This window comes from Hypanus sabinus, chromosome X1 (assembly GCF_030144855.1).
Source record: "Hypanus sabinus isolate sHypSab1 chromosome X1, sHypSab1.hap1, whole genome shotgun sequence".
Classification (NCBI taxonomy): Eukaryota; Metazoa; Chordata; class Chondrichthyes; order Myliobatiformes; family Dasyatidae; genus Hypanus; species Hypanus sabinus.
Window position 1 is genome coordinate 34,373,272 of NC_082738.1, and position 14,873 is coordinate 34,388,144.

Below are 14,873 nucleotides of genomic sequence, written 5' to 3' on the forward strand. Positions count from 1 at the left end.
TTGGTATTGAGCTGAGGCGGCAGGATTTCACCAAAATGTTTTGATAGGTTTGAAAGTGGGAGCTACAAACCAGTGATGAGACAGCTTTCTCACTGTGATCAAAATACTGTTGTAGTTCCTGTTTTTTTTTCACTTCAGCATTATTTTAAGAAAACTGAAAACACAGCACAATACATTTGTTGGGTTCAGTGCTGCAATTTCCAAAACATGTGCAAATAGGCAAACACTAATTTCAGGACCTTGATGCTGCCCTGCCATTCAGCAAGATTATTGCTGATCTTTCTCAATAGCATTTCTTACCCTCTTCCCATGTCCCCGAATTCTTTTAGTACCTAGAAATCGATTGATTTGAATGATCTTGATTGACTTTTAGGCAGGTGCCCTCTTCGAACTTTTGAGGAACTGGAGGTTGGAATGTCATCTATAAATTTGCCAATGATGCAACTGTTGTCAGAATCTCAGGTGGTAGTGAGGAGGTGAGAGGAGTGAGATAGAGAGGCTGGTTGAGTGGCATTGCAAAAACAACTTTGCACTCGACGTCAGTGATACTAAGGAAGTGATGGTGGATTTCTGGAAAAGGAAGTCCGGAGTACATAAGTGTAAAGGGGAATGAAATGATTGTTACTCTGAATCTGATGTAGCACAAAAAAACAATAAGATAAAACACAAAAAAATATAAATGCGTAAGATTTGCTTATATGTTCTCTGTCCATGAACTAATGCAAGGCACAGGAATGTCTATACATAAGGTGACTCTAACAGGAAATGATAAGTAGTGGTGTTTGGGTGTAGGGAGGGTTGGGTTAATGGGTGGAGGCGTTTATTGGCCTTACTGCTTGGGGAAAATAACTTTTTTGGAGTCTGGTCCTGATGTGGATGGTACATAGCTTCCTCCCTGATTGGAGGTGTCATCTTTGTTTGCAGCACAGTCTATGTAAAATCATTTAAAAATATTTACCAGGAACATTTGTGATTTTTGACAGGTTGGTGTGATGGAATGCTCGTTTAAATTATTAAATTGGTTCCAATTAGTGATGATATCTATAAAAAGTATCTTTTACTGCTTTGAATGTCATTTTTGTTCTGCTGATATGGACTAAGAAAATCTTGAAACATTTATCAATTCTATTCTTTTAACTTGCAGGAATTCACCAAATGGAAAAGGGTAAGTTTTTTTAAAAACTAAATTGTTCATATAAATATTTTTCAGTTATCTGTTTTTCTGTCATGGGTGTAATAAGTGATAAACGACTCCACTGTGAACCATTTGTTACTGTCCTTGATGACTTAATCTGGCCAAGAGGATTGGCTGGTAGTTTCCTACTTAGTTTATTTTTAGTCCCTCGAATCAATCAAGGTTGTGAACCAAACAATTTATTGATAAGCTGCAGAACCCAAGATAAATGATATTGCTTCATAATTGGATCTATTTTCCATGTCAATGATTATGGAACTGCTTGAAGGATTCAAGACTGAATTGATCACTGTTCGGTTGAGCAGGGAGCAAAGGAATGAAGAACAGCACACGAACGGCCATTTGGCCCACCCATTGTGCAAAACCAAATAAATCAGTAACCGAATGGCTAACTAAACTGATCGTTTCTGCCTAGGTAATGTCCAGATCCTTCCATTTTCCTCACATTCATTTGCCTATCTAAACTCTTCTTTAAAAATATCTAATGTATACTCCTCTACCACCACTCCAGACAGCACATTCCAGGAGTGTGTGTCTTGCCGCTCACATCTCCTTTTAAGTTACCCCCTCTCACCTTGTCGGTATGCCATCTGATTTAAGACACTTCAACCCTGGGGTGGAGTGTGGAATACCGTCTGCTTCATAATCTGAAGAACCTCTGTCTGGTCTCCCCTCAGCCTTTGCCGGTCCAGATAAAACAACCCAAGTTTGTTCAACCCCTCGTTGTAGCTCATGCTCTCTAATCCGGCCAGTATCTTGGTAAACCTATTCTGTGCACCCTCTCCAAAACTTTGACATCCTTTCTATAATAGGGCAATCAGAACTGTATGCAGTACTCCGGATGCAGCCTAATAAAGGCAAGTGTGCCAAATGCTTTCTTAACCACCCTATCAATCTGTGTAGCCACTTTAAGGGAGCTGTGAAATTGGACTCTGCTCATCAACATTGACCTACAGTAATGCTGAATCAGATTGGTGGGTCTGGCAAGTAAGACAGGAAATGCACTGACATCAAATAGGTATCTTAATCATTTATTTACAAACGGGAAAATTTCAATGAGAAATCCGTGTTTCAAACACTACAAACCTGAATATCCAACAAGCATTCTTAGAAGTGCACGCAGAGCATATGTTCCTCATCTTGCCTTAAAGGAAGAGAGCAAGCCTCTTCCATGTGCAATTTTATGCACCCAGGATATTTGAAACTATTCAGGGCAGTTATCCAATGGGAAAAGCAGCTGCAGTTTCTAAACTGGCCAGTCACAACAGAAGCAACTTTCAACCATCAGCCCCCACAGGATACTCCACCCCTCAAAAGTTGTGGATGTGATGATCCAACCTTTAGACTAGTAGGACTCTCATGACCCCCTCAACCAAATTGTACGTAAATCACAAGAGTACATTATGCAGTACTATAAACCCAATAATCATCTCCCAGTAGTCCACCAGCCCCACCCCAGAGTGTAATAGCTAATGAACTGGTCCCCCACTTACTCTTGTACACTGAGATGTGATCATCTAGGTGAGTGATGTTACCCAACCCATGAGGAATGTAAGTGCAGCATTCTTAACCGGTAACAGTACAAGTGCCACTCTGTGAACAGGTAAACTAAGGCCATCAAAATCAGTTCCCGGCCCAGTCTGGTCATACCATGCTGAGAAAGGCTATCATTCAAAACCTTCTGACTTTGTAATAGCCCTCTTACCAACCAGCATGGGCAAGGTCATCCAGGGCACTGGGGTGGCATATGTACAGCACCACCCTGTGGGAACCGCATGTGGGCCTGGGAACTGCATATCCAGTAAATGCCATTCAGCATCCAAGTGTCCAGCCTCTCAACACCATTTGGCATAGACACAGCCATCCCAGGATAATGTTCCTGTTCACTTAGCTACCTGTACTCACCAGACCACCTACACCAACACTCTGTCAGGTGGGGAAATCATTTTAAGAGTCAGAACATTCCAATTATACAAATGGTATGTAAAGAAATACAAGCCCTTAAAGCACTCACTTCACCAGGGGCACAAGTCCCTTAAGGCTGTTTCTCACATTTCTCTGCATTCAAATCATTCACATTGTTTTTACAGGGAAGAGGATGCAGGTCGAATGGCTCCCTTCCTATCACAATGATGAATGAATGTACTAACCACCCCCTGAATCCCACTGCTGGTGTATTTCAGCCGATATCCTTTGCAGGGAACCCTGAATGGAATATGAGGAATCTGGCAGAGGACGAAAGGAACCTTTATCGGGAGAGGACTTGCAGAATGACCCTTCTTTTTGTTTCTGCTCCTCCTGACAGTATTTCCACGTTGTGTAGAAGGTGAGGGTAGGGACCCCATTTACCTGCTTCTCCGGAACCCCAGATTGAAGCAACGCTAAAAGCATTTCTTTACGGGACATGTGGGACCCCCCCACTCCCATCTGCTTATCTAACTTCTGTACTTTGCTACAGGCGTCGTCTTCTATGTACTCTTAAACCTTGTAATGATTGAATTGCTGTACTTGTAGCATGACCAAAAGCTGGTGCTGTTAAAGACAACACTACCTACTACTCCAGTACCCCCCCCCGCCCCATGTCCCATATCCTCAATAACCGTGCGGTCAAAGACTCCACAGCCATTTGTCTGTACCTATCCCCTAACCTCACTAACTCTTTAATGGAGAATTCTCTGAGCGCTGTTGGCTCGAAGGTGTTCATTACACCACCCCTATACATTCCTGCCCTCCTCTCTTCTCCCCGACCCCCCCAGGCACGATGAATCTGCAGACCAATGCCCCTCACGGCAAGTGTGGGACTGTGTAATCACTGGACTGGCCTGTACTGTTCTGGACACACAAGGGAGAAAGCGATCATTTTGAGGATTAAACCGAGGATTTCACTCCACTCTCTCTTCATTTTCATCATCCAGCCAGATATCCCTATCTCCCAGCCCCACAGTAGGATCATTGCTCCGTCTCAACATGGCTTGAACCTTAACGGGATCAGGTTCTCAATTGTCCTTTTGAGGGGGCCTCTAAATCGTGTTCTTTCATTAGCTGACAGGCTATCTGTTTATTCTTATCTTCTAATTTCATAGCCCTACCCTGAGCTGTCAATAGTGATTTGCTTAGAATAATGCAGTGCTGACTGAGATCTCTCAGTTCATTCTTAAGACTCACTACCATTTATTACTGATATCTTACAATTGCTGCAAAAAGCCAGAAAGCCATTGGCTCTCTTTCCGGCTGAGAAAACCCAATGATTTAAGTATGGAAACAATGTGATGTTCCATGTTAACCCCAGTGACATCTAACTGGTCTGACTAATCTACTGGTATCCCATAACCCATCAGTAGGTTAGTGAGACTTCTAAAGCCCTCACTGTTATCTGTCCACCCTGGGGCTTGGCATCTCTCATACGGAGGGGCCACTCTTTTAAATAACCCCTTAAAGAAATGCATTTTGCTCAAAAAGCCATACACTGCTCAGAGCATCAAATGTAATGTTGAAACAGGTTCATGGGTCCAGTAAGTGAGACAGGAAATGCATTGACTTTGAATAGGAATATTGATCATTTATTTACAAATATTTAAATATCAACCAAGCATTCCTGTTTCCCCAAGTTAGAAACACCTCAAAGCTGAATATTCAACAAAAATACATATATTCAACAAACATACTTAGTTAAAAGTACATGCAGAACATACCTTCCCGATCGTCAAAGGAAGAAGAGAGCAAGCCCCTTCCACGTGCTATTTTGTATACCTAGCATATTTGAAACTGGACACCAGGCATCTATCCAATGGGAAAAGCAGCTGCAGTTTCTAAACTAACTAATCACAACAGAAGCGACTTTGGACAATCAAAATAAGGACACCTTCCAAGGTGCAACACTTCACATTTGTCTGGGTTAAACTCCATCTGCTATTTCTCTGCCCCTATCTGTAACTGATCTCTATCCCTTTCTATTCTTTGCCAGTCTTCTACACTACCCACAACACCACCAATTTTTATATCATTGACAAATTTACTAATCCACCTATTACAATTCCATCCAGGTCATTCATATCCATCACAAACAGCTGAGGTCCCAGTGCAGATCCCTGTGGATCACCACTAATGACAGACCTCCAGTCCCTTCAACCACTACCCTCTGTCTTCTATTGGCAAGCCAGTTCTGAATCCAAACGGCCAATTCACCATGGATCCCATGCATCTTAATCTTCTGGATGAGCTTTGCATGAGGGGCCTTGTCGAACTCTTTACTCAAATCCATGTAGAGCTGTGGATGTAGTCCAGCCTCATCAATGACCCTTGTCAAAAAACTCAAGTTAGTAAAATGGAACTTGCATCATACAAAGCCATGCTGGCTCTCCATAATTTAGACAGTGGTTTTCCAAATGCTCATAAATCCTATCCCTAAGAATTCTCTCCTGTAACTTCCCTACCACTGGCGAGCGACTCACCAGTCTACTGTTTACAGGATTATCCATGGTTCCATTATTCAATAAAGGAACCATATTAGCTGCTTGTTAGTCTTTCAGGTGTCTGTGGTGAGAGAGGATATAAAGATATTGGTCAAAACCCCAGCCATCTCTTTTTCCTCTCTCAATAACCTGGGGTATATCCCATCCCATCATGCCCTGGGGATTTATTTACATTAATGCTCTTTAACAGACCCAACACAATCTCCTCTTTTACTTCAAAATGCCTGAGCACATCAATACACTCGGGACTGATCTCCCTATCCTCCACGTCCTCTTTGGGAAATGGTGATGTAAAGTACTCATTAAGGACCTCATCCACATCCTCTATAGCCAAACAAATGTTTCCCCCTTTTATTCTTGAGTGATTCTACCCTTTCCTTAGTCATCCTGTTGCTCCTGATGTAAGTCGGTTTATTGTCATTAACTGTATAGAAATGAGACAACATTTCTCCAAACGAGTGTAAATTACATATAGCACATGATAACTTGTGAAGAAAAGATACGAAAGTAATGTAACTTGGGAATAGAATATATGTATAGAATGCTTTAAGGTTCTGTTTAATGCTGCTTGCCAAGTACTTTTTCATGGCCCTTTCTGGCTTTCCTAATTCCATTGTTGTGTTCTTTTTTGGCTTCTTCATAGTCCTCCAGGGCTTTGTTTTATTCTAGCTTCCTAAGATTTACATGTTTCCTTTTCTTGACTAAATTCATCTGCTCTCTCAACAATCCAAGGTTCTCTTACCTTACAATCCTTGTCCATCCACATGTGAACCTGCTGAAAAACACCTCTTTCCAATCCAAGGACTATTCGTTCACCCGGTACTGGACATACTACAGGCTCTCTGTCTCCTTAATAAGGAAAAAGAGGTGTCCCCGTTTCACAATTTCTTCAATGCTCTGCTTGTTGCCTTCCCAAGCTGCACCCTTGGTCACTCCTAGCTGCTGTTCAGTTTCTGCCCTTGTTCAAGCTGTATTTGTTATGTTATAGTAGTGGGCTTGAAAAGGCAAGAACTTAGTTTTGGTATTCTTGAAGTGGCCTGTCAGCCAAAAACCAGAAGAGGAAATCCTCTAAAATGATTAGTTGCAATAGCTTCTGAGAGATACAGCATTGAAACAGGCTCTTCAGCCCACAGGTCTCTGCCAGACATCAAATACCCATTTGCACTAATCCAGCACAAATCCCAGTTTATTCTCCCTACATTTTCTTAAACTCCTTTCAGACTCTACAGCCAATTAACCTGACAGCCTGCATGTTTTTGGAATGTGGGAGCACCCAAGGGAAACGCTCATTGTCATTGGGGGAACATACAGATTCCACACAGACGGAATCTAACCTGGGTCTCTGCTACTATGAGACAGTGGCTCTATAAGCTCTGCCACTCTCTTGCCCGAGTATATTCCATTTACAAGGAGAGGGACTTTGAAATGCATATGTACTTTTTAATTAGATAGTTATTACCTGCAAAGTTAATTGTTAATACTTCACTCACCAGGTATCGTAAATTTAATATTCTCGGCACATTTGAAAAGGCAATGAACATGATGGATTTCAGATTTGGTGGCTTGTGTGTTGACTTCAGACATTTGGTAAGGGTGTGGCTATATTTTTGCAGCTGTGGCTGAAAAGTTTTTTTTGTGTAATTTGCATGGTGAAACCACATTTCAAAACAATTCTTCTATTTGCAGCAACTTAAGGAGCAGAAGTGTATTACTGGAGGCAAAGGAAATAATGAGGTAAACACTTAGAGAGATTTCTACCTTGTTACTCATCAGTTAGACCCTGAAGTTAATCCCCCAATTTACTGTTAGTAGTATTTTAATATGCTGAGATTATCAGAATTTACAAAAACTTAGATCAAATATTGAATAGGGTATAACTGCAGGGGAAAAGAAAATAGGAAGCTAAGACTGGGAGCAAAAACTAAAATACTAACCATGCTGGAAACCTTCAAACAAAATCAGGAACTGCAAGTTCTTGCAACAGGTACAATGTCTCTAAAGCAAGAGCACTAGTTTGTTGATGATTTGGTTGCTACAGTATCTTTTGGTCATAAAGGGAGTTGATACTAGGAATGTTGATTGACTATGTACTCTTGACAGATGGCGTATAACACCAATCTCTTCTGGTTTTCTTACAAATTCTGGGAAGTTGTGTGGGTTTCACTATTTTTGCCTTTGGCTGCTGAGGCATTGTTAGTTTCTGCTTGGAGGTAAGGTGTATAAGACATGAGAGAATTAGGCCATTTAGCACATCGAATCTGTCTCACCGTTCCATCATGGCTGATTTATTATCCCTCTCAACCCCATTCTTCTGCCTCCTTCCCATAACCTTTGACACCCTGACTAATCAAGAACCTATCAACCTCCACTTTAAATATACCCAATGACTTGGCCTCCACAGCTGTCTGTGGCAATGAATTCCACAGATTCACCACCCTCTGGCTGAAGGAATTTCTTCCTGTTCTGAAGGGATGTCCCTCTATTCTGATGATGTGCCCTAGACTCTCCTACTATCAGAAACATCCTCTTCAAATCCATTCTATCTACAGCTTTGAATATTTGTTGGTTTTCAATGAGATTCCCCCCCCCACCCCCACAACTCTTCCAATCTCCAGTGCGTACAGGCCCCCAGGGCCATCAAACTCCTCGTATTAATCCTTTCATTCCCAGGGTAATTCTTGTGAATCTCCTCTGGATCCTCTCCAGTGTCAGCACATTAAACGGTTAGGCGTGAATGAAGTTGTTTCATTTCATACCAGTAAACGTTTTGCAATTCTGTTAAAACATTTTGTGTATATACTCGGGTTTAAAAAACTTTTTAATTCTTGTAAGCTTTATAACTAACTTGTAGAGCTTTGGTTCTGTTTAGGAGCTGCTGCAGTTTCTGTGACTGTTCTATTTGTCCTTCTGTTGATGTTCTTTCTCCCTCTTTCGCCTACTCCCACCCCTCCTCACCATGTCAACATACTTTACAGGCTTCACTTATTGTAACAGAGGAGCTCCATCTCATTAGCTTTGAGACTGAACTGGTTTACCAAGATCTGAACATCAAACTTGAGGTAAGTTTTCCCTTTAACTGTACCTGTGGGAGATTTGCCATAAATCCTGTCAGTGAAGAGTTGAGCCTTTACTCCGAGATTAGCTGTATTTGCCACGTATATCGAAACATACAGTGAAATGTGTCATTTGTGCCCATAACCAACACAATCCAGGAATGTGCTGAAGGCAGCCCGCAAGTGTCGCAACATTTCCAGCACCGACACAGTATGCCCATCCATCTTTATAACATGGGAGGGAACCAGAGCATCCAGAGGAAACCCACATGGTCACAGGGAATTGAACCCTAATTGGTTATCCCTGGCTCTGTAAAGCATTGCAGTGCCATCTGGGGAGGTGGGGGGAGTGGAAGGCAATGTGGTTGCCCTAAATTAAATGGGCGAGGAATAGAATTGTCAGATTGAAGATGGGCATCTACAAGATGCTGTGGGCCATGGGCATAGATGGAAACATACACCACCCTAACTTGTAACACTCCTTAATCTGTGATTGCAGTTGAGACAGAAGAATTAACCATGGTTCAATGAGGAATGCAGAATGACATGCTGGGAACAGTGGCCTGTGTCCCTAAAAATGAAGCAAGGTTCTGGTAAAGCTGCGACAAGGCTGTGCATACTGAGCAGTGAAAGCAGCATGAAATAGATGGGGCTAACTGGACCTTGTAGTTATTGGATTGTAGTTGTGCAGTCCCACCATGTTCAGGTGTAACTCGTAGCTTATGGTGGACCTTGTAATTGTGGGGCAGAGGAGTTCCAATGCCCATACAACTGACCCAGCTGTGAGACTGAATAGCTCTGGGTGCCGAGAAGTTGGGGCATTGTTTGGTCAATTTAAGCACTGGCCCAGGTCGACTGAAAATTCAGGGTGTCGGAATCCAAGGTGAGAGCCGATGATTTTTTTTTTTTGCTTGCTCTCAGCAACTCTTCTTTCCATGGTGCTGAGGCTATGAAGACTGACCTGGCTGCTGTGCTCCGTGCCTACCAATATGATAATATGCTAATATAAGCAAGGCTTCAGTCCTACTCCAGTGTTCAGGCCTGAGGACTCGATTTGGTTTGGAACATTGTTGCTCTGTTCAATTGTTTGCATGATTTGTGTTTTTTTTTTCTTTCTCTTGCGCATCAAGTGTTGGTCTTTTATTTTCTTTAATTGGGTTCTTTTGGGTTTCCTGCTTTGTAGCTACCTGTAAGCAAAAAATATCAAGGTTGTATCATTTATACACTCTTTGATAATAAATGTACTTTGAATCTTTGAAATTCTTCATGAGAAAAGGAGGCCTGAAGGACTTTCCCATGTTCAGCTGTGTTGAGGCAGAGGTCCTGTGTGGTTGACCCATCTTGGCATTCTCTTGAAACCCTCAGCATCACTAAAGCCAGTGTAGCCACACCAAGAGCACCGGTGTGGCAAAGGTAATGGGACTACACAACATCCCTGTCACATTACTGAAAACCTGTGCTCCAGAACTAGCTATGGCTCTAGCCGTACGACAACCGGCATCTACACAACTATGGAACATTGCCCAGGTATCTCCTGTCCACAAAATACAAGGCAAATCCAATCAGATTAATTACTGTACACTGGCCTATTCTCCATCATCAACAAGGCACAAGCCAGAAGTGTATCAGGGGAAGCTCTGTACTTGTCTGAATGAGTGCCGCTCTAATGATGCTGAAGAAGCTTCGTGCTACCCAGTATGAAGCAACCTGCCTGATTGATGCTTAATCAACCACCCTAATGCTTCTTCTGACATACAGCCTCTGGCATACAGTGTGTGTCTTCTGCAAAATGGACTATGCTCCCAAGTTACTCCATAGCACTTCCCAAACCTCTCCCCTGTATTGTTAAGAAGGATGAGGGCAGCAGGTGCATGGGAGTACCATCACCTCAGGTTTCACTCTGCTGTGCACTGCCCTCACTTGGAAATGTACCTTGTCACTGGCTCCTAATCCTGTGACTGGCTCTGTGACACTGCGTTGTGAGGGACTGCAGTAATTCATATTCTCCTTAACCTAGAGATGGGTCGTAAATGCTGGCCTTGACAGCAGTGCCAGGAGCACAAAAGAGGAAGGAATTTTGAAAAGACAGAAACAGTTGGTGATTTGACTGTACAAATTTCAGGCATTCATGGAGATGTGCAATAGGGAAACCGACCATCTGTTCCCACTGACCATCACCCGCTGTTCCCATTCCATTACCCCCACGTTCCCATCAAAACCTTGTCCAGCAGATTCTATCAGATGATTTGCAGGCAATTTGAGATGTGGGAGTGTGGTTTCAGAGAATGTGCAAACTCCCCACAGATAGAGCCTGAGGTCAGGATTGAACCTGCGTCTCTAGCACTGTGAGGCAGTGGCTTTAGTCACGATGCCTCCCATATTTTACCTTGGTTATGTTCGTTCTTCAGTTAACATTGAGAACTAAGTTCATTGTTTGCTGACAACTTGTCATGATTTTTTTCCATTCAGTTGAGGTACAAAGAGTTGCTGAAGTTGTTCTTTTCAGTTTTGTCCTGCCATAGCTGTAGTGAGCTATCCATCCAGCTGCCTAGCTACTTCCCTCACACCTGCCTGATACTCAGTGCTTCAACTGGCTTTATGACGGTGTAATGGGGGAGAAAGTGTTGTGATCCAGCAAGTTACTTTTGTTGTGGGACCTGATCTTGCCTGTTGAAATTGGACTTTGTTGGCAGAATTACTTCAATAAGATTTTGGCCAAGTCCACTCTAACAGTTCTGTGCAAAACAATGTAGATTGTCTACATCAGATTCTTCCTTACCATCAGCAAAAGTGCACAGAATGCCTGCCCGTGAGGTTGACGTTATTTCACTTCTTGTTATCTGCCTGGAACAGCTGATTTTTGTTTCTGATCTACACTAGTCAGTTTTAAAAAAAAAAAGAATAAACAGAAGTGGTTCTGTAGGTGCTGTAAACTTTCAATATATACAGAGTACTGGATGATCTCAGCACGTCAGGCAGCATCTATGGAAGGGAATAAATGGTTGACATTTCAGACTCAGACCCTTCAACAGGACTGGAAAGGCAAGAGACAGAAGCCATAAGCCCTTTTCCATTCCAGTCCTAGTGAATGGCTGAAATGTTGACTTCTTTCATTCCCCCCACACCCCACCCATAGATGCTTCCTGACCTCCTGAGTTCCTCCAGTACTCTGTATGTGTGGCTCTTTTTTAAATAAAAAAACAACAGGAGCTTGTTTTTGGGCTGAACAAGAATCAACGATTAATCTACAAGTAACAGAACTTCCAAAGGGCAATGTACTTGCGAGTGGTTTGAGTCGTGTATGGATTCTGGTTCAGCTCCCCATGATTACTGTCCAACCACGTATGTAAATAACCCTACATTAATCCTGCATTTTCATTCTTCCCTCTTTCCCGTTCACTTCCTTCCCCCTGCACACCTTCTCCCCAGATGCTCCTACCCAGCAGGGCAGTTTACAGTGACACACAAGCCCTGTGAGGTAGTGGCTCCATCTACTGCATCACTGGGATTGTGGCACCTTACGTGTTTTGTTTGCTTGTATTTTATTAGCTTGCCGAATGGGGGACCTTATCTACAAAAAAAAAGGTTGCTCTGTTTTCTACATTACTGACTACAAAAGTTTTGGAACATACACAGGATGTGATTGGCACTTTATAATTGCAATTTATTTACCTTTCTTTCACGGCAGTAAAGGTTAAGTAGTTTTATCTTCTCTGCAATTACATTAAAATCTACCTTGTTTTTGACAGACTTGCACTTTACCTGTTGTTGTCATCTCAAATGCCAGCCAACTCCTTAACGGCTGGGCTTCAGTGGTTTGGTACAACATGCTGTGCAGTGATCTTCAGGTAAGGATTTTTTACAATGTTTTCTCAACCAAGTTGGGGGTGGGAGAAGCAACTGGGGTGGTGTAATGAAAGTATTTTAAAATTTGTTCCTTGTTCTTTTTTGATTTGACAGTGAGAGGTATTCACAAACAAGAAAGGCACTGTATACATGTTAAAGGTTATAAAAATTATTTTATTAGAATTACATAAAAGAATATATTGTAGGAAGCAAGAATGAAAGGTTAATGAAGTAGTAAAAGAGAGAATACTTCTGGAGGGGACTGCAAGTCTCTATCTCTCTGTTTCTCCCACATGTATGAGATGAGCCTTCGTGATGCCAACCTTCACTGCCTCATGGTTCTTAAGCTCTGTACAGTTCCATCTTGTGTACAATGGGAAAAGTTTGCCTTTGGGTTCGAGATGGTTACTTGACTGGTAACTAAGTTTACTATAGTTCAATTTAACTTGCAATTTGTGACTTGAGTCAGTTTGTATCCTTGCTTAATGCCCACACTGCAGAGTTAACCTTTATAACTTTGCTACAAGAACATCCCCTATTCTTCACAGGGCTGCAGAGCAGTTTCATTATTCCCTGTTACACCCACAGTCAGGATATGCAACCTTAGAAATGGAGCTTATGACTTCAGGAATCAAATCAGGAAAATATTGTCCACTTGGTAAAGATGCTCCCATTTTTTTTTGTTGTTGAAATTTGCAATGTTATTTTTCCTCTGGCTGGCTGGAGTATCAGGATAGGGATGTTAGGACCTCACTTGGGGATTGTGAATTGTTAGAATGTGTGATGATGAATGTGGGCTGCCCCCAGCACGACCTTGGGTTGTGTCGTTTATGAACACATTTCACTATGTGTTGATGTAAATGAATCTGACGGCTGCACTCGATCATTGAGAAAATTGAAAGATAGAATAGTTTCTGCAAATCAACCTAGGGGATTGGGAGATTGAGCATGAAAGAGGAATTGAAGCAGTAGATTGGGTGTGAAGGGTTAAATAGCTGATCAGCCTCCATTTCACATGTTGCAAGTATAAAATACCAATGCTTGTCCTTTTCTGCAAAGACTGCAAGCTCCGTAGGAAGAATTTGAGAGTTGAAATTTGTTCCTGTCTCTCATAGAATATTACATTCTTTTCGAAACCTCCATTGGCACCATGGAGTCAGCTCTCAGAGGCACTGAGCTGGCAGTTTTCTTCAAACACCAAGAGACATTTGGACTCTGAACAGCTTAACATGTTGGCAGAAAAATTATTCGGTGAGTTGACAGTTAATTTTATTAGGATAAGGGTTGTAGATAGTGGTTGTGTTTCTGGACAAGTAATTGGAAGGCTTGAGTTAATAATCCATTGAATGAGATCTCTGAACAAACCATGATGATCTGAGAATTTGGTAATCAAAGAATTATGATCGTTAAAGGTGCTGGATTGTTTGGGGGGGAGGGGGAAGAAAAAGCAATTGCTTGCACCTCACTCTGTGGCCTGACAACTGGTCTCCCGAGTTTCCTCATCATCAACTTGAGGTCATCCTAAACTTTGCTGGCCCAAATACAAACTCTCACCATGTCCCTTTCACTCATCAGTCCTGTACCTGCTGACTTACAATGGCTCCTTGGCTGAGCAAAGCTTTGACTTTTCCATAACCTTGTCTCTCCATATCTCTGTCATCTTCTCCAACTCTTAATAAACTCTGGTGTCTCTGTTGCTCTAATCTGGATTCTTTTTTCCAGAATTGGGTTTAATATCACTGGCATATGTCATGAATTTTGTTATGGATCTGCAGTATATTTGCAATGTATAATAAAAAAAAGCTGTACATTATAAATAGTATATGTTAAAATAGAGTTTTCCCTCTGTTTTAAATTTAATTTGGTGAGATACTGTTCATGGGTTCATTGTCAATTCAGAAGTCTGATGGTGAAGGGGAAGAAGCTGTTTCTGCAACGCTGAGTGTGTCTCTTCAGGCTCCTGTACTTTCCTTTTGGTAGCAATGAGAAGAGGTAATGTCCTGGGTATTGAGGGTCCTTAATGTGGATATCACCTTTTTGAGGCATGGTCTTTTAAAGATGTCCTCTGTGCTGGGAGGATAGTGTCGATGATGGAGCTGGCTGAGGTTACAAATTTCTGCAGCTTGTTCTGATCCTGTGCAGTGGCCTCTCCATACCAGACGGTGAAGCAACCAGTTGGAATGCTTTCCACAATACATCTGTAGAAATTTGCTAGAGTCTTTGGCGACGTACCAAGTCTCCTCGAGCTCCTAATGAAATATAGCTGCTGTCATAACTTTGTAACTGCATCGATGTGTTGCACCCAGC

General features: G+C 42.1%; 1 protein-coding gene across 8 annotated transcripts in view; it reads left to right on the forward strand.

The window, feature by feature from the left end:
* Window positions 1–14,873, forward strand: part of LOC132384801 (signal transducer and activator of transcription 1-like) — a 94,310-nt gene that overhangs the window by 52,513 nt on the left and 26,924 nt on the right. For all 8 annotated transcript variants that reach the window (XM_059956316.1, XM_059956322.1, XM_059956321.1 and 5 more), the window contains 6 exons: window positions 1,145–1,165; window positions 7,161–7,254; window positions 7,354–7,401; window positions 8,643–8,726; window positions 12,470–12,568; window positions 13,682–13,817. In XM_059956316.1, coding sequence (XP_059812299.1) covers window positions 1,145–1,165; window positions 7,161–7,254; window positions 7,354–7,401; window positions 8,643–8,726; window positions 12,470–12,568; window positions 13,682–13,817 — 482 coding nt within the window. The remainder of the gene's footprint in view (window positions 1–1,144; window positions 1,166–7,160; window positions 7,255–7,353; window positions 7,402–8,642; window positions 8,727–12,469; window positions 12,569–13,681; window positions 13,818–14,873) is intronic.